This window comes from Myxine glutinosa, chromosome 1, assembly GCF_964187855.1.
Source record: "Myxine glutinosa chromosome 1, kmMyxGlut1.1, whole genome shotgun sequence".
Taxonomy (NCBI): domain Eukaryota; kingdom Metazoa; phylum Chordata; class Myxini; order Myxiniformes; family Myxinidae; genus Myxine; species Myxine glutinosa.
Window position 1 is genome coordinate 181,071,980 of NC_136261.1, and position 18,555 is coordinate 181,090,534.

General features: G+C 47.1%; 1 protein-coding gene across 2 annotated transcripts in view; it reads left to right on the top strand.

The window, feature by feature from the left end:
* L2HGDH (L-2-hydroxyglutarate dehydrogenase) overlaps nt 1-18,555 on the top strand; it is a 69,708-nt gene that overhangs the window by 41,742 nt on the left and 9,411 nt on the right. For both annotated transcript variants that reach the window (XM_068097331.2, XM_068097330.2), the window contains 2 exons: nt 5,450-5,607; nt 12,181-12,312. In XM_068097331.2, coding sequence (XP_067953432.2) covers nt 5,450-5,607; nt 12,181-12,312 — 290 coding nt within the window. The remainder of the gene's footprint in view (nt 1-5,449; nt 5,608-12,180; nt 12,313-18,555) is intronic.

Genomic DNA, 18,555 nt, shown 5'->3' on the forward strand with positions numbered 1-18,555 from the left:
TACTGGTGACCCTCGACGTTGGATCTGCCGGAGCGATCCTTCCACACGCGACGCCATCGCCATGGCCGCCTTCGTCAAACTTCCGGAATTTTGGGAGGCTCAGGCCGAAGTCTGGTTCGTCCAGGCCGAAGCCCAATTTCAGCTTCGGCACCTCACCAGCGATGACACGCGCTACTGCCACGTCGTCGCCTCCCTCGGGCCCGGCACGGCCGCTCGAGTTGTGTCCGTCCTTCGCCACCCACCGGACGGCCACAAGTACGAGGCACTCAAGCGGCTACTCCTAGCCACGTTCAGCCTCACGGACGACGCACGGGCCGACCGCCTCCTGGATCTCCCCGAGCTCGGTGAGACGCGCCCGTCGGTCCGAATGGACCATATGCTGTCACTGTTGGGCGACGAAGCCCCCGGTTCGCTATTCCGGGCGCTTTTCCGTCGCCAACTTCCAGCGCAGGTTCGCCTCGCGTTGGCCGGGACCGGGCTAACGGAACCCCGAGCATTGGCGGCCGAGGCGGACAAGTACTTCGCCGCTTCGGACACGCGGGCGAGCGTTGGCGTGGCCGTCACGGCCTTCGACGCTGATGTTCCACAGCATCATCTTCTACAGCACGCTGAAGTTCAGCAGCATGCTGATACGCACCTCGTGAACGCCGCCACGCCCCGCCCACCGCCGCGGCGAAAACCGCCACCGCGGGGAAACCCGTCGACTCCACCGGCCTGGCGGAGCCAGCCGCGCTCCTCCAGCTCCACCACCTGGTGCTGGTTCCATGCCAAGTTCGGCCACGAAGCTCGGCGGTGTCATCCGCCGTGCTCCTTTAACGGGTCGGGAAACGCCCGGGCCGGCGCTCAATTGTGGCGATGAGCGCCGGCCGTTCGAGCAGCCTGCTGTTCATAACGGACACCTTCTCCGGGCGCCGTAACCTGTGCGACACGGGAGCACAGGTGAGTGTCATTCCCGCCGGCACGTCAGACAAGCACGCCGCGGGTGGGGGCCCCGCGCTGCTTGCCGCAAACGGGACGCCCATCCGTACGTACGGAAAACGCTGCCTCTCTCTGCGGTTTGGAGGGCAGGTTTTCCGATGGACGTTCGTCACCGCCGACGTGCCCATGGCACTGCTTGGCGCGGACTTCCTGTGCGCTAATGGGCTCCTGGTCGACGTCAAGCGCAGACGGCTTGTCCAGGCCGAGACGTTCAGCTCGCTCGCATGTGCGTTGCCCAGCTCAACGAGCGGCTTGCCAAGCGGCTTGCCGAACGATTCGGTTCCGGCCACGTTGGTCTGTACGCTTCCGGCAGCGGACGCATTCACCCGCCTCCTCGCCGGCTTCCCGGCCCTCACGCGGCCCACCTTCTCGGCGGGGGCCGTCAAGCACGGGGTGGCCCATCACATCCCCACCGTCGGGCCACTGGTCTACGCCCGGGCACGCCGCCTCGAGCCGACGAAGCTGGCGGTGGCAAAAGCGGAGTTCGCTACCCTGGAGCGACTCGGCATCGTTCGGCGCTCAGAGAGCGCTTGGGCGTCGCCGCTGCACATCGTGCCGAAGCCCGGTGGGGGATGGCGACCGTGCGGGGACTATCGCCGTCTCAATGACGCCACGACTCCCGACCGCTACCCCATCCCCCACATTCAGGACTTTTCCGCCCGTTTGGCGGGCAGGTCCTTCTTCTCGAAGGTGGACCTCATACGCGGCTACCATCAGGTCCCCGTCAGGCCGGAGGACGTCCCGAAGACGGCGGTCATCACGCCATTCGGACTCTTCGAGTTCCTGCGCATGCCCTTCGGTCTGAAGAATGCGGCTCAGGCGTTCCAGCGACTGATGGACAGCGTCCTGCGCGACTTGGATTTTGTCTACGTCTACCTGGACGATATCCTCGTCGCCAGCGCGTCCCGCGAAGAGCACCTACGCCACCTCCGCACGCTCTTCGAACGCCTGGGCCAGCATGGCCTGATTGTGAACCCCGCAAAGTGCCGGTTCGGCGCCGCCACAATCGATTTTCTGGGGCACCGTGTCACCAGGCACGGAGCCGTCCCCCTGCCGGCCAAGGTGGAGGCGGTGAAGGGGTTTCCGCACCCCCGCACGATCAGAGGGCTGCAGGAGTTCCTGGGCATGGTGAACTTTTACCATCGGTTCCTGCCCCGTATCGCCCAGCTCCTGCGCCCCCTGCACGAAGCTCTCCGAGGTAAGCCGGGCAAAGGCGACGTTACCTGGACCGAGCAGATGGACACGGCGTTCACGGGCGCGAAGCTCGCCTTGGCTAACGCCACCATGCTCGCGCACCCGGCGCCCGATGCACCGATCGCCCTCACCACCGATGCCTCGGACTACGCGGTGGGCGCGGTGCACGAGCAATGGGTGCGTGGAGCTTGGCAACCGCTGGCGTTCTTTAGCCGGCAGCTTCGCCCGCCCGAACGCCATTACAGTACCTTCGACCGCGAGTTGCTCGGACTTCACTTGGCGGTCAGGCACTTCCGCCATCTGCTCGAGGGCCGGGCGTTCACTGCCTTCGTCGACCACAAGCCGCTGATCTTCGCGATGGGCAAGGTCACCGAGCCGTGGTCGGCCCGGCAGCAGCGTCATCTCTCGGCCGTGTCCGAGTACACGACGGACATCCAGCACGTCGCGGGGAAGGACAACCCGGTTGCGGATTGCCTTTCCCGGGCCGTCGCCCACGCAGTCCACCTCGGCATCGACTATGCCCGGATGGCAGCGGACCAGGCCGCTGACCCCGACGTCCAGGCCTTGCGGACCGCCGTCACGGGCCTCCGCGTCACCGAGGTGCCGTTCGACGGCGCGGGCGCGGCCCTCTTGTGCGACGTCTCCCTCGGGCGTCCTCGCCCCATTGTGCCCGCGGGCTGGCAGCGCCAGGTGTTTGACGCCATCCACGGCCTGTCCCACCCGGGCGCGAGGGCCTCCCAAAGGCTGATCGCCGACAAGTTCGTCTGGCATGGCCTCCGGAAGGCCGTCCGCGGCTGGGCCAGGACATGCCTCGCGTGCCAGCGCGCCAAGGTGCACCGGCACACCCAGGCCCCGTTGGCCCCGTTCACGGTGCCGGAACGCCGGTTTGACCACGTCCACGTGGACCTGGTGGGACCTCTGCCCCCCTCGCGGGGTTTCACCCACGTCCTCACCATGGTGGACCGCACCACCCGGTGGCCGGAGGCCGTGCCCTTGGCGTCGACAACGGCGGCCGATGTCGCGCAGGCTTTCATCGCCACCTGGGTCGCCCGGTTCGGCGCCCCCTCAGACATCTCATCCGACCGCGGCCCCCAGTTCACCTCGGAGCTCTGGGGGGCGGTTGCGCAGGGGCTCGGGGTCCGGCTGCACCGAACCACGGCCTACCACCCCCAGGCTAACGGCCTGTGTGAGCGATTTCACCGCTCATTGAAGGCCGCGCTCCGGGCCACCCTCCGCGACGGCGGCTGGGTCGACAGGCTCCCCTGGGTCCTGCTGGGCCTCCGGACGGCGCCCAAGGAGGACCTGCGCGCATCCGCGGCGGAGTTGGTCTTCGGGCAACCGCTGCGGGTGCCGGGCGAGTTCCTCCCCGACTCCACGGCACCATGGTCCGCGGCACAGCAGCGCTCCGCTCTGCAAGAGACCGCCCAGAGGTTCGCCCCGGTGCCCACGGCATGCCACGGGCACCCACCGACGCACGTCGCCCCGGAGCTTCGCACGGCGGAGTACGTCTTCGTCCGCCACGATGCCCATCGGACACCACTGCGGCCCCCGTACGACGGGCCTTTCCGCGTGCTGGAGACCGGGGCGAAGCACTTCACCCTGGACATCGGCGGTACTCCTGACCGCGTTTCGGTAGACCGCCTCAAGCCGGCCCACCTCGATGTGGACCATCCACCGCCAGTGGCCCGACCCCCACGTCGGGGCCGCCCTCCTGCGGGCGGACCCCCGGCACCGCCCAGCCCCGCCGCCACGGCGCCCCCCGGTCCTGCACCCATCCCAGGGGCAGCCAGGGGCATCCCACCTGGTATCCCTGCACCCCAGACGCCGCCGATCGCCAGGGGGCGCTTCGGCCGGGTCATTCGTCTGCCCCACAAACTGGCCCTCCAGGTGCGCGGGAATTCTGGGGGGGCGCGTGTGGCGGACACAAAAGCCCACTGGCGTGGTGACATCATTCCACGCACCAAGTGGGCGGTGGCCACGCCCGAGGGGTAGGCGTGGCCTCAGGATATACACCGGGCGACCAGCCCGGAGCAGTTCAGTGTTACAGTGTAGTCTTACAATAAAGACGTTTATATGTTACCGCTTGTCCGCTTCCTCCTTGCTCACAAGCAGCGCGCGTAACGCCGCGCTTTAAAGTGACGTTTCTATTGCTGTTCAGTGTATATTGTTTTTTGAGGGGATGAATAACAGCAATGTTTCCATTGTGGAATTCTAAGTCTGGATGTTGGTGATGTCTAACCCAAAAGCCATTGTTAGTCACATGTTTAAAGGCTTGGTGATCAACCTCACCACTACTTGAAACCAAAGCCACATTTAAAACACTGAGAATGACTAGATCTGATAATTATAATCTTTCACTTTAAATCCTTACCGAAAACCGCAACATTAAGCTGCAAATGCTACTTCAGAGAATTTCCGAGTACTGTATTGTCCTATCCATCATTGGCGAAAACGTATGTGACATCATGAATTTTCCAGTTAATGCAGGACACACGGAGGTAAGCCACGGTTGACTTCAAGAAAGTTATCAGATTTGCTGAAGCTGCATTTACTGCTTAATGGTGTTTCTTTGTACTCGAGCAGTGAAGCAAAGTGAAATGTTTTGAGAAAGTTCAGATCTAGTATTTTTTTTTTCCTTTTGAAAGTTGGCTGTTTCACCCCAATATGATTTCCATCAATATGACTTGTTTGAAATTTAATATGTGAATGCATTGTTTGAAATTGTTGGCAAAAACAAACATTGATTTATTCATCCACATCTGCAGCATATGAAGAAATACCTATTGTTTTTTGCAGCTCTTAACCCACCTCCCTCCCCCAATCTCCCTCCTCCTTTCCCTCCTTCATTCTTCAAAAAAGGGTTCCTGGTGAAAGTCTGTTGGTAGCATTATTTGCTGGGAGCATGGCGGTGCCACTGTTGCAATGCCCACTGCAAGTTAGAGCAGGAATTTGTAATTTGACCAGGGTGCCAGCGATGGCTCACCGACTCTTCATGAAGGACACCATGGGATGTTTTAATGCCCACCAACTAATGTTGGCAGACAGGATGCCCAGTTTAACTCCAACCAAGGTACAGCACAAGCACTGACGAATCATCCTCCCTGCGAAACACCAGGATGACAGTTTATAGCTGGGCAGAGATTCAAACCCAGGCTAGACAGTTCAGGCCATCGTGGCAACCCCTAGAAATGTCTGTCATGTCTTATTCATTTTCCTAATGACTGTGTGAATGTAATCATTATTTCTTTATCGTGTCTGCTTCTCCCATGGGAACCAGGTTCCTGATCCACGTTTCCCCTTTTTGGGAGTGCATTTCACTCCACGCATGGATGGAAGCATCTGGCTTGGTCCCAACGCCATCTTGGCATTCAAACGTGAGGGTTACCGGCTAATGGATTTCAGCCTACGGGATTTCTCAGACGCCATTGCATTCCGGTGAATTTTCTTTCTCTCACTTTTCGAAAATACACAATCGCATTCACCAGGTCAACATAGGCCTGTTTCTTGGTTATTCTGATGGTAAACTAAGGTCCAACCAATCACTTTCTTGTTGTTTAGCAACTTCACAATGAGACGATGGTGATGGGTCTTTATAAAACACTGCAGACCCAGTTTGCTTCTGATGGGCCTCAGTAAAGCCATTGCATGATTTTGATCCAGCTATAATAAAGGAGCAGCAAGTTGCATCCAAATCAGGATATTGTGTGACAACTTGTATTGTTTTTTCTTTTTACAGGATATACGATTTGTAGTGGAGCTCACGCACACATCTCACACACATAGACATACAGACAAATACACAAGACAACCCGGGACTGTTAGACAAAAAAAACACATGAAATGTAACTGGAAGGTGGGATGCCCTGCATGTTGCTCATCTTGTGGCTGCTCATGGTATACCGTATGTTGTGTGATTGGGAGGTGTTGTTGAAGTAGGGTAGGCCAGTTTGCTGCAGTACATTTGTCATTAGTAGACACTGCTGCGGCCACACTTCATAAGTGTAGGTCTTGCAAACCAATATCATGTTTCATGCGTTGTTTATTGCCATGTGGCCAACTCTTTTTCCCTGTTATTCCTTACAGTTATTCCTATTATTTCCCTCTTATGGTTAAACTGCCAAAATCTAGGCTCTCTGCTCACCTTCACTCTTTAATTCCCCTTTTTCCCGCCTCTGGAACAAACTCCCCCACTCCCTTCAATCCCACTCCTCCCTCCAGGTCTTTAAAACAGCTGTTCACCACCATCTCTTATTGGTAGCATTATTTGCTACCATCCCCCATCCAAAACCGTGATCTTTTCTACCCCCGGTAATTTCACCCCAGATCCACTTTTTTTGAAATTCAAACTTCTTTCGTGGAAGTCCTTGTTTTATACCTCTTCCACCTCCCCCCCAAGCCCTCTCCCTCCCACATTTCTTTCGATGTCGCTGTTCTCAAATGTTGTGTTTGTGTCCTCCCCCTTTCTCCCCATCTTGTCTACCGCTCCCCTTATTTTGTGTTTTATGTGTCGGTTTGACTTTCTGTGTGATTAATGTTAGCTCTTTCACGAGCCCAGAACTTGCATACGAAAAAAAAAATACAAAAAAAAACAAAAACAGTCATGGCCAAAAATATTGGAATCTTTGCAATTTTTTCAAATAATTCAAAATTTTCTCGAAACATAAGTTGAAATTGACAAAAGTATTTTGTCTCCACAATTCTTTATTTCACTGTTAATATTACAGAACCTTTGTTTTTGATTCAGAACTAAATATATCCATTGAAATCAGAAAATAAACAGAAATGGCATTGACAAAATTATTGACACCCGAGACGTAATATTTGGTAGCATGGCCTTTGGACAAAATAACTGCAGTCAAGTGCTTCCTATAGCCATGAATGAGCTTCCTCCACCTCTCTACTGGCAGTTTAACTCACTCTTCTTGTGCAAACAGCTCCAGTTCTCCCAGATTTGAAGGGTGCCTTCTCCCAACTGCTGTTTTCAGATCTCCCCACATGTGTTCAAAGGGATTTAGATTTGTAATGGAGCTCACTGATTTCATTTAGATTTGTAGTGGCCACGACTCTTTTGTTACTTTAGCTAATTATTTTGTAACAGAGTGCTTTTTAGGTAGGTCAATCTTTGAACATTTGGACTCTCCTTAAATAGGTCAGTGTTCTGGGCCCTGTGCTTTTTCTGGTCTTCATCAATGATCTCTCTGACTCTCTTGAAAATCCTCTCTATCTCTTTGCTGATGACTCCACTCTCTGCCGCTCCATTCCTCATCCCTCAGATCGGCAGTCTGCAGCCTCCTCACTCTCTGCAGACCTGGACAAAATCACAGACTGGTCAAACAAGTGGAACATGTCTTTCAATCCTGACAAATCTCACACTCTTACTATGTCTCTCCGAAAAGACCGACTGGAAAACCCTCCCATCTACTTTCTGAATAATCCTCTCCAAGAAGTTCTGTCACTCAAGCTTTTGGGTCTCACTATCTGCCATGATCTTTCCTGGGAAAACCACATTTCAAATCTGGCCTCCAAAGCCAGTCGCCGACTGGGCATCCTCCGTCGTGCGAAGTCCTTCCTTGGCACACCTGAGCTCTTCACCACATACAAGGCTTTCATCCGCAGCTCAATGGAATACTTTTCTCCCCTCTGGGCCGGTGCTCCTGCCTCACACCTAGCTCAGCTTCACGCTGTTGAAACCAAAGCGTTCAGAATCATTGGAATCTCCCGCGATGAAGCTAACTCCGAGGGCCTTTCACTTACTCACCGCAGGCAAGTTGGTGGACTTTCTGTCTTCTACCGACTCCTCTCTGGCCTTGCTCCCCCAGCTCCCTCTGGGCTCTGTCCCCCAAATAATCCTGCAGGTCGCACAAGATCTGCCTGCAACCCTCTTATGGTTAAACTGCCAAAATCAAGACTCTCTGCTCACCTTCACTCCTTCATTCCTCTTTTCTCCCGCCTGTGGAACAAACTCCCTCACTCTCTTCAATCCCACTCCTCCCTCCAGGTCTTTAAAACAGCTGTTCACCACCATCTCTTATCTTCCCTCATCCAAAACCTTGATCTTTTCTACCCCCGCTAATTTCACCCCAGATTCACTTTTCTGAAATACCAACTTCCTTCCTGGAAGTCCTTGCAGTGTCCTTGTGTTTTATACTTCTCCCACCCCTCCCCATGCCTCCTCCCCCCAAGCCCTCCCACAGATCTCCCGATGTCTCTGCTCTCAAATGTTGTGTTTGTGTGCTTCCCCTTCTCTCCCCATCTTGTCTACCTCTACCCTTATTTTATGTTTTCTGTGTCTGTTTGATTTTTTTTTATGTGATAAATGTTAGCTCTTTCACAAGCCTCGATCCTGTATACAAAAAAAAGAAAGATCTGGACTCATTGCTGGCCACTTCAGAACAGTCCAGTGTTTTGTCTTGAACATTCCTGGGTGCTTTTTGACGTGTTTTGGGTCATTGTCCTGCTGCAATACCCATGACCTTCGACGAAGACCCAGATTTCTGACACAGGGTTGAACATTGCGCTCCAAAATGCCTTTGTAATCTCCTGATTTCACGATGCCATGCACACATTCAAGGCACCCAGTGCCAGAAACAGCACAGCAACCCCAAAACATCACTTAACCTCCTCCATGTTTGACTGTAGGGAAGGTGTTCTTTTCTTTGAAGGCTTCACTTTGTTTTCTGTAAACATAGAGATGATGTGCTTTACCAAAAAGCTGTAATTTGGTCTCATCTGTTCACAGGAAATTCTCCCAGAAGGATTTTGGGCTTGTTCTGATGTATTTTGGCAAACTTCAGTCGGGCTTTCTTATGTCTCCCTCTCAGCAGTGGGTCTCCTCCCATAGAACCCCCTTTCATTGAGTTGGCGACCGATGGTGTGAGTTGAAACTGTCATAACTTGTGTCTGAAAGTCAGCTTGAATTTGTTTGGCAGTTGATCGAGGTGCTTTCTCCACCATTTGAACAATCCTTCGCTTCAATCAAGTTTTCTCTTGTGGTCACGTCCAGGGAGGTTGGCTACAGTGCCATGGGCCTTCAACTTCCTGATAACATTGCGTACGGTGGGCACAGGAACATCAAGGACTCTGGAGATGGACTTGTAGCCTTGAGATTGTCCATGCTTGGCTACAATCTTGTGTCTGACCTCCTCAGACAATTCTCTGGTTTTCTTTGTTTTCTCCATGCTCATTGCAGTACACACAGTGACACAACACAGCAGAATGACTCCTTTTCTCCATTCAAACTGGTTGATTTTTATATTGCAGGCACCTGCAACTCACCACAGGTGAGTTCAATTCCAAAGTAAACAAGAATCACCTGCTTGAAATCTAATTATTTCTAACAACTTTTAAAAGGTGCCAATAATATTGTCCAGGCCATTTTAGGATTTCTGTGTGGAATAAGCTAAGATTTAGTAATTTTTCTTTTAGCTTTTTTTGTTTTGTTCCACTGCAAACCATAGAAATACATATGTGGATGCCAAAATATTTTTTAATTTCAACAATTTTCTGGAAGAAATGGTGCATTATTTGAAAAAGGTGCAAGGGTGCCAATATGTTTGGCCACGACTCTTTTGTTACTTTAGCTAATTATTTTGTAACGGAGTGCTTGCTAGGTCAATCTTAGAACATTTGGACTCTCTTTAAATAGGTCAGCCTCTGCTCCTCAATATAATCAATCACAAAGTATGAACTGGTACCCCCTGTTGGCTAGACCAGGAAGGCAGACGCTTCTTTTTTTGCTATGCATTATGCTATTCTTTAACTAACTGGGGAAGACCCCTCCTGGCTCTGTCACCCCACTCGGTGCCCTCTGGCACTGGGCTACCCGGGTCCGTCCTCCGGATCCTCGGGCCCCATCCACAACAACTACTACCGGCTCCCAGAGCCCACCTGTGGCCTCACCTGGCCGACATCCTCACAGTGGTGGAGTGCCCAAACCAACTACACACACTAACAGGCTACACGCCCAGCTATTTTGCTATTCTTCTTTTTGCTATGTTTTGCTATGCATTATGTTTTGCACTCTGTCAAAGCGTCTTTGGGCTTCCTGAAAAGCGCTATATAAAATAAATGCATCATTATTATTATTATTATTATTCCTGAAGATCATTGGTCAGCCAGTTGTTTTTCACAAAATAATCTGATGGATAGCAACATCTTTATTCCCCTATAATTCAAACTCCTGATACTGCTGTCTTGAGCTATAAATTAGCACAAGAGCAAGTATATGTCTTGTTTTAATTATAACAGTACAAATTATCTACTATTTTTATTTTTTGAAAGTTGGGATGGTTATGATCAACTTAAGTTTTAACAGCGAATTATCATACGCAGCTGTTTTTTTTGGATTTAACATGAACAAATCTCTGTTTAAAACCCATTCGCTTCAGGCTCGGCTTTTAAAGCCCCAACTTGGGTGTATTCAGGGTCCAGGGCCCGGACAGTATGGTGGATATAAGGGGAAGTCAGTGAAGGAGTATAGTTGGTTTGCAGGCATTAGCTGCAATGAGCCTTCTAGTAACTATACAATTATATCTATATAATGTATGCAAATTGAATAACTCAGGTCTACTACAAATGCATACCTTCTCTATTACCATCGTTATACTTGCATAAGTCATTGGACATTATGCATTTGCTTCAGCAGCATCATTGGATTCTTCTGGAGGTGCCAATGAAAATCTTATAACCTATGTAGTTATTCCATCAGGGCCATGTAAGAAATAAGGTGTGTTTTACGGAACTGATGTTTCATGCTTTTCTCTGATTCAGCTCTTTTGTCAAAGTCTGCATTTTGATTTGAGTCTTTATCCAGACAGTGCTGAATGAGCAGCACGAGTGTCGGACGGACTGACGTTCTTTTAAGGCATTAGCTCTTATCGGATTGAAAAAGGGAGGCCTTGTTTCCTTTGGCTGAATCTGCATAGCTTTCCCCTAAATAGTGCTGAATTCACCTATTCCTATACAAATACCTTCACTGTTATGGTACCAGGATCCATGTGCCACAACTGGCTATTGCTGCATGGGTCCTGACTCACAGGAAGTGTCTGCCACACACCATTTCCTGTCTGTGGTTTACAAACAGATTTGGAGAGGTAGCAGGGTAAAATACAATTTGAATGTGTACAAAATGTAACCTTATGGAAAAGCGGTTTAAAAATTAGAGGCTGAAAACTTATATACCAAGTTTATCTTACTTTTACTCCCTGTTCTTGTACATTTCCTGTAACGTATAAACCAGCATGGGTTAGTTGCCCCCACTTGTTAACCATCTCAATGGTAGTGAAAAAGTGGACATTTAATTCTTGTTGTGATCCTTATCTATTCCTGACCTTTTCTATTTTATTTAAAATTTTCCTACTCTGATAATCTCGTCTTAAAATTTCTTTACCTCTTTTTCTACATTATGTTTCATGTCACTGTTCATCTGCATTGATTCCTGTTGAGGTTGTTATTCAATTGGTTTACTCAATGGTCTGTCATTTTCAGTTCCGCTGCATTTTGTCTTAGGTTTTTGGCCTCGTTCAGCACTTTAGAATATGTGAAGGTGTTCATGCAGGCTTGCACATGTTGTATCCAAATAAGTAAAAGACTATTCTGAAGAATCCCATTCCATAACAAAGCTGATTAGAACAGGGAATTTGTAGACCCTTCTCATGATTGTTTTGTCATATTACTTCATTTAAAAATTTTTTTATTTTATTGTATTTTTCAATTTAAAAAACTTTTTTCTCAATAAAATATTTTATTATATTGTATTTTAGATTTTACATTTTATTGTCACTTTATTGCATTATTATATTTTGCTTGTTTAATCTATCAATTGTAAAACTTACCTCAATTCGGCCTTCAGCCACGATGGAAGTTGAATTGAAATAAACCTTTATTGATTGATTGATTGATTTTATTCAACCTGCTTTATTCACCAAGTCTTTATGTCTTGCACATAAAAATGCATTCATTCACTTGCTACTATTTTATATTCGAAATCTTCACTTACCTGTCATGCAGGGGATTACAGAAGTTGGTGCTGAAAAACTTTGCGTATGGGATCGGTGAGTTGTATCGTGGCTTCTCCATCTCAGCACAGGTCAAGGTGCTAAAACGATATATCCCCGAGATCACAGCTGCAGATGTCTTTCGGTATGATTCCCTCATGTGATGTATATATATATATATATATATATATATATATATATATATATATATATATATATATATATATGTTATATATATATATATATTAGGGTGGTCCACAGGGTGGTCCACAGATGTATATATAATTATATATATGTACAGTCACGTGGTAAAGTAAATACACCCCATGTAAAGTTTTGACTTTTTCAACATATTTCAACATACAGCGATTTGATCTTCATTTCAACAATATTGATAGATAAAGGTGATATAATATAACAAATATCATGAAACATTTACATTTTGTAGTTCATTGTATAATTTAAATAAACATAAATGCAAATTTCACATGTGGAAAAAGTAAGTACACCCTTGGCTCTAATAGGTGGTATTGCCCCCTTTGGCAGAAACAACCTCAAGTAGGCATTTCTTATAACTGTCTACCAGTCTCTGACATCGACTGGGAGAAATTTTTGCCCACTCCTCAATGCAGAATTCTTTCAGCCATGCAATGTTTGAGGGGTTTCTTGCATGCACAGCTCGTTTCAAATCCCCCCACAACATCTCGATGGGATTTAGATCCGGGCTTTGACTTGGCCATTCCAGAACCCTCCATTTCTTTCTTTTCAGCCATTCCTTGGTGGATTTACTGGTATGTTTAGGGTCATTGTCATGTTGCAAGGTCCACCTTCGGTTGAGCTTCAACTTTCCGACAGATGGCCTCACATTATTCTCAAGCACCCTCTGGTACAATGAAGAATTCATAGTGGATTCTATGATGGTGAGCTGCCCAGGCCCTGATGCAGCAAAGCTGCCCCAAACCATAATATTTCCACCACCATGCTTTACAGTTGGTATCACGTTCTTATGGTCAAATGCTGTCTTGGGTTTTTGCCAAACATGTCTTCTGGTACTGTGGCCAAATAGCTCTACCTTTGACTCATCTGTCCAGAGCACATTGTTGCAGAAGTGCTGGTCTTTGCCGAGGTGTTCATTGGCAAACTTTAGTGTTGCCCTGATGTTCTTTCTGGACAACAAAGGTTTCCTCCTGGTACACCTCCCATGTAGATCAAATTTGTGCACCCTCTTTCTAATGGTAGACTCGTGCACTTTGACATCAGCAATGGCAAGAGCTACCTGTAGGTCCCGTGATGACATTCTGGGGTTCTTAGAGACTTCTTTCAGCATCTTGCGGTCTGCTCTCGGGCTGAACTTGCTGGAGCGGCCTGGCCTGAACAAGTTGGCAGTTGTTTGGAATCTTCTCCACTTGTAGATGATCTTCCGGACAGTCGAATGATTGATTTCAAATTGTTTGGAGATCTTTTTAAATCCCTTCCCAGACTCATAGGCATCTACAACCTTCTTTCTGAAGGTCTCAGAGAGCTCTTTTGATCTAGGCATGGTGACGCCGCACACTTCAACAACAAAGAGCAAACCAAACTAAATGTCTGAGGTTTAAATAAGACAGGTTCCTCCAAGATCCTCTCTGATGATGTTCTAATCATTTGCACCTGAGCTGGTGCATCTGATTCTAATTTTAGGTATTTGAAGTAGTGATAAATGTAGGGATGTACTTACTTTTTCCACATGCGAAATTTGCATTTATGTTTATTTAAATTATACAATGGACTACAAAATGTAAATGTTTCATGATATTTGTTATATTATATCACCTTTATCTATCAATATTGTTGAAATGAAGATCAAATGCTGTATGTTGAAATATGTTGAAAAAGTCAAAACTTTACATGGGGTGTACTTACTTTTTCACGTGACTGTATATGTTGTTACGTTTGTGGGGGTGGGTGATGAAATACCACAGTCGAGGTAGAACTGTGTCGGGTAGCATGGACCGTGTGCGAGTAGGAAGCCAATCTCGATGTATTTAAGTAGAAAAACTGTGAGCTTAAGATTGTTTATGTGTCTTCACATGGGGTGGGAGGGGGGGGAAGGGAGCTTGTGTTATCTAGATCGGGGTTAAGATTAGTTTCGCTGGTATGTGATTGCCTCCTGTGGGTTTCCCCCTACATTTTTTTTTACATCTACAAGGCCCACCATGTAACCACCTCCAACAATAACTACAGCAATAACCGACATAACCGCCGACAGGACCCGAATATTGCCGATCGGACTAAATTCATGCACACCACCGCCAACAAGACCCGAACATTCCCGAGCAGACTAAACCCAGCCTCCAATAAATCGTAATCGGCAACTAAGCCCCACCTCAAGAAAGAGCAGGGCTATGAGGCCACACCCTGAGGTTCATGATTGGTCAGGGGGTGACGTCAGAGTGAGAAGGTTAGAGCAGGAGGGAAGAGGAAGAGCGCGTCTGACTGGGTCTCTTTGGCTTTTGTCTCTGGATCTCGGCTGCGGCTGGCTCGTGTGGAGCTTTTGAGGAGAGCTTTCTGATTTGCTGGGGGACTTTTGAACAGTCAGAGGAGGAGGTGTTGTTGACGGGGGTGCTTATCGGAGACAGAGGAAGTCGTGAGCAAGGCGAAAAAGGCCTCTCAGCCTTTCTTTCTGGCCTTTTTTCTTTCTTTCTGGGAGATGTCTGCTTGCATCACGCCGGTGTCTGCTACAGGCGCGACTCCACGCCATCTTGTGCACTTTCTATAATATATATATATATATATATATATATATATATATATATATATATATATATATATATATATATATATATATATATATATATACATACTAGCTGAGGTACCCGGCTTCGCCCGGGTTGAATAAGAATAATACAAATATATGATGAAAAGAACATGTATATTTTAGAGCAATATCACAGTACATTTCCTACATGACGTTTTTTCAATTTTCAATTTCTCAAAACCTCTGGGTATACAACATTTCTGGTTTTCTTACGTGGTGCCAAGACATAAAGATTGCTTGGTTTTCCAACCCTCGAGCAGCCCACGTACAGCTGGCCATGGGCAAACACTTGTTCTGTGAAGTTCAGGCCTACAACCTTCATTGATTGCCCCTGCGCCGTTGATGGACATAGCAAAACATAGCCTGATGGGGAACTGAATCCTTTTGAAGGAGAATGGAAGGTCAGGTGGAATAAGTGGTATCCTTGGAATGAATACTTTCTCTCCTCTGTATTGTCCTGAGAGGATGGTTGCCTCTAGGACATGCGGCATCATTTGCTGGATTGTCAATCGTGTTCCATTACACAGCTTTGGTGGATCAAGATTCCTTAGAAGCATGATTGGTGCTCCCACCTTGAGAATCAACCTGTGTGTTGGGAGTCCTTGAGGCTGACGACTGTTCAGAAACTCAGTTGGGAGGTTTACTGCCTGATCTTCATGTCACTTTGGCAAGCGAATCATAATTTCTTTCATGACCGGACGGCGAACATCATTATGTGCGACATTACGTCGCTCCTACGGACGTGAAAACATTTGTTTTCCTTAAAATATATATTTAAAATAAATAAAATAGTACATAAATTAACAATAAAAGAAGCTAAAAAACAATTTAAAATACAATAAAAAGCACATTAAAAAAATATAAATATGTACGTACAGTATACTGTACGTACGTGCAACCGCTGATTCTCATTCAAAACAGAGGCGACGTACAGTATTCCTTTACTGTGTCTGTGTTAGCCATGGGTCCGAAGAAGGATAATGCTAGTGTTTCCAAGCGTAATGTGGTCACGATGGATGATAAGGTAAATCTGATTAAAAGGTATGGAAAAGGTGGAAAAGTGTCGGTGATAGCGCATAGACCTTATCGCGAATCGGAACCGCAATGCGTCATGGGATCGGAAAGGGGCAATAGCGCCGCCACAAACTACACCATGGAATTGCAGCTGGCTCGGTTTTTTAAACCATTGATATTAAAATAAAAAGTAGCCTATAACCACCGGGATTTTATGCTGATTCCGAATCTGTGTCTAAAACTTTTCTCCGATGTGTAGTTCTTGAGTTATAAGCGGACATCCAGACACACACACACACACACAGACAGACACAGCGGACATCCAGACAGACACACACACACACAGTGTACATATATATATATATATATATATATATATATATATATATATATATATATATATATACAGACATATATATATATATATATGTATATATGTACACTTCCAGTCAAAAGTTTGAGAACACCTCAATTTTTCCAGTTTTTATTGAAATTTAAGCAATTCAAGTCCAGTGAATAACCTGAAATGGTACAAAGGTAAGCAGTAAACTGCTCGAGGTTAAAAAAAAAAGTTTAGGTTAGCAAAAACGGGAAAATAATGTAAATTGCACAGTTATTTTGTAAAAAAGGCCTTCTTCAGGGATCAAGTAATGGGTTAACAACTTACAGCTGTTCTGCAGCAATGTAAGTAAATTAAGCCTTGAAAGTTGATGCAAACAATTCCTACAGGTGTCCCAACCTCTGCTGATTACTTGATTACAAACCCCCTGTCTGTATAAAAGCAGTATTGGAACAAACTGTTATTACACCCTTCGAAGCATTATTTGGACAATATTGCACTGCAGGAAGTAGTATATTGCTATCATAATGGCAAGAAAAAGGCAATTAACAAAGGAAGACAGACAGACCATTATAACCCTTAAAAGTGTAGGTCTTTCCTTTGGAGAAATTGCAAAGAAAGCCAAGGTGTCAGTGAGTACAGTTTCCTACATCATCAAAAGGCACTTGGGACCTGGAGGAATCTCTGACAGGAAGAGGTCTGGCAGACCCAAAGCCACAACAGAATCAGAAGACAAGTTTCTGAGAGTCAACAGCTTGCGTGATAGGCGGCTCACGGGACAACAGCTTCAAGCACAGCTTAACACTGGTCGAAGTAAGCAAGTCTCAGTTTCAACTGTGAAGTGAAGACTTCGAGCTGCAGGTTTGACAGGTCAAGTGGCAGTAAGAAAGCCATTGCTAAGATGGCAAAATAAGAAAAAGAGGCTTGCCTGGGCCATGAAGCACCAGCAGTGGACTACTGAAGACTGGAAGAAGGTCTTATGGACTGATGAATCAAAATTTGAAATCTTTGGTTCATTACGCAGGGTTTTTGTACGCCATTGAGTCGGAAAAAGGATGGTTCGTCAGTGTGTGACACCAACTGTCAAACATGGAGGAGGAAGCGTGATGGTCTGGGGCTCTTTTGCTGGATCCAGAGTCGGCGACTTGCACAGAGTGACTGGCACCTTGAACCAAAAGGGCTACCACAGCATTTTGCAGCGCCATGCAATACCCTCTGGTATACGCCTAGTTGGTCAGGGGTTCATCCTATAGCAAGATAGTGACCCTAAACACACCTCCAGGCTATGTCAAAACTACCTTCGAGGAAAAGAACAAGACGGTAGGCTTCAAATCATGGAATGGCCAGCACAGTCTCCAGACTTAAACCCCATCGAGCTGGTTTGGGATGAACTGGACAGAAGGGTAGTAAGCAAACCTACAAGTGCAACACATTTGTGGCAACTTCTGCAACAGTGTTGGGAAGAACTTCCTGAACAATATTTGATTTCCATTGTAGAAAGAATGCCACGAGTGTGTTCGGCGGTTATATCTGCAAAAGGTGGCTACTTTACTGAGTCAAAAATTTAAATTAAATTTTGTTAAACAAAATGATTCTATGATTTCTTTTCTATCTCCAATTGTTTATTTGTTCTATGCTTAATTTCAGAGTACATTGAGACATCAAACTGCGTAAATTTCCATAAAAACTGGAAAATTTGAGGTGTTGTAAAACTTTTGACCAATGGTGTATATGTATATATTTTGTATACAAAATCATTGCTCATGGAGGAGCTCGAATGGATCAGAGCGCAACAGTAGAAAGATAGGGGAAACACACCAACAGTATGGATGAGGGACAAAATAGAGGGAGACTTTGACAAGTTAGGGATGTAGGGAGGATGGATGGGGGTGGACAAGATGGAAACAGAAGCAAACTCTCAGGAAGGAAAAACTGGAATTTGGAAAGATGTGGGCTTGTGGAGGGTTTTCTCTAATTCAATACAAGACACTGATGCAGGCCTTTAATTTATTTGATTTGTTTGTACACTTATTCCCCCAATTTACACTGGAGATACGTTCCTAAAAAGTGTAAATCAAAAGCAGTTTTCCATATGAATAATGTTATAAATTGAGGATGCGTTTCTGGGCAATGATTTTCATTCATCTTAACATAACCAAACTAAATACAGTACTAAAGTCTTAATAATAATAATAATATTAATAATAATAATAATAATAGTAAAATGAATCAATATA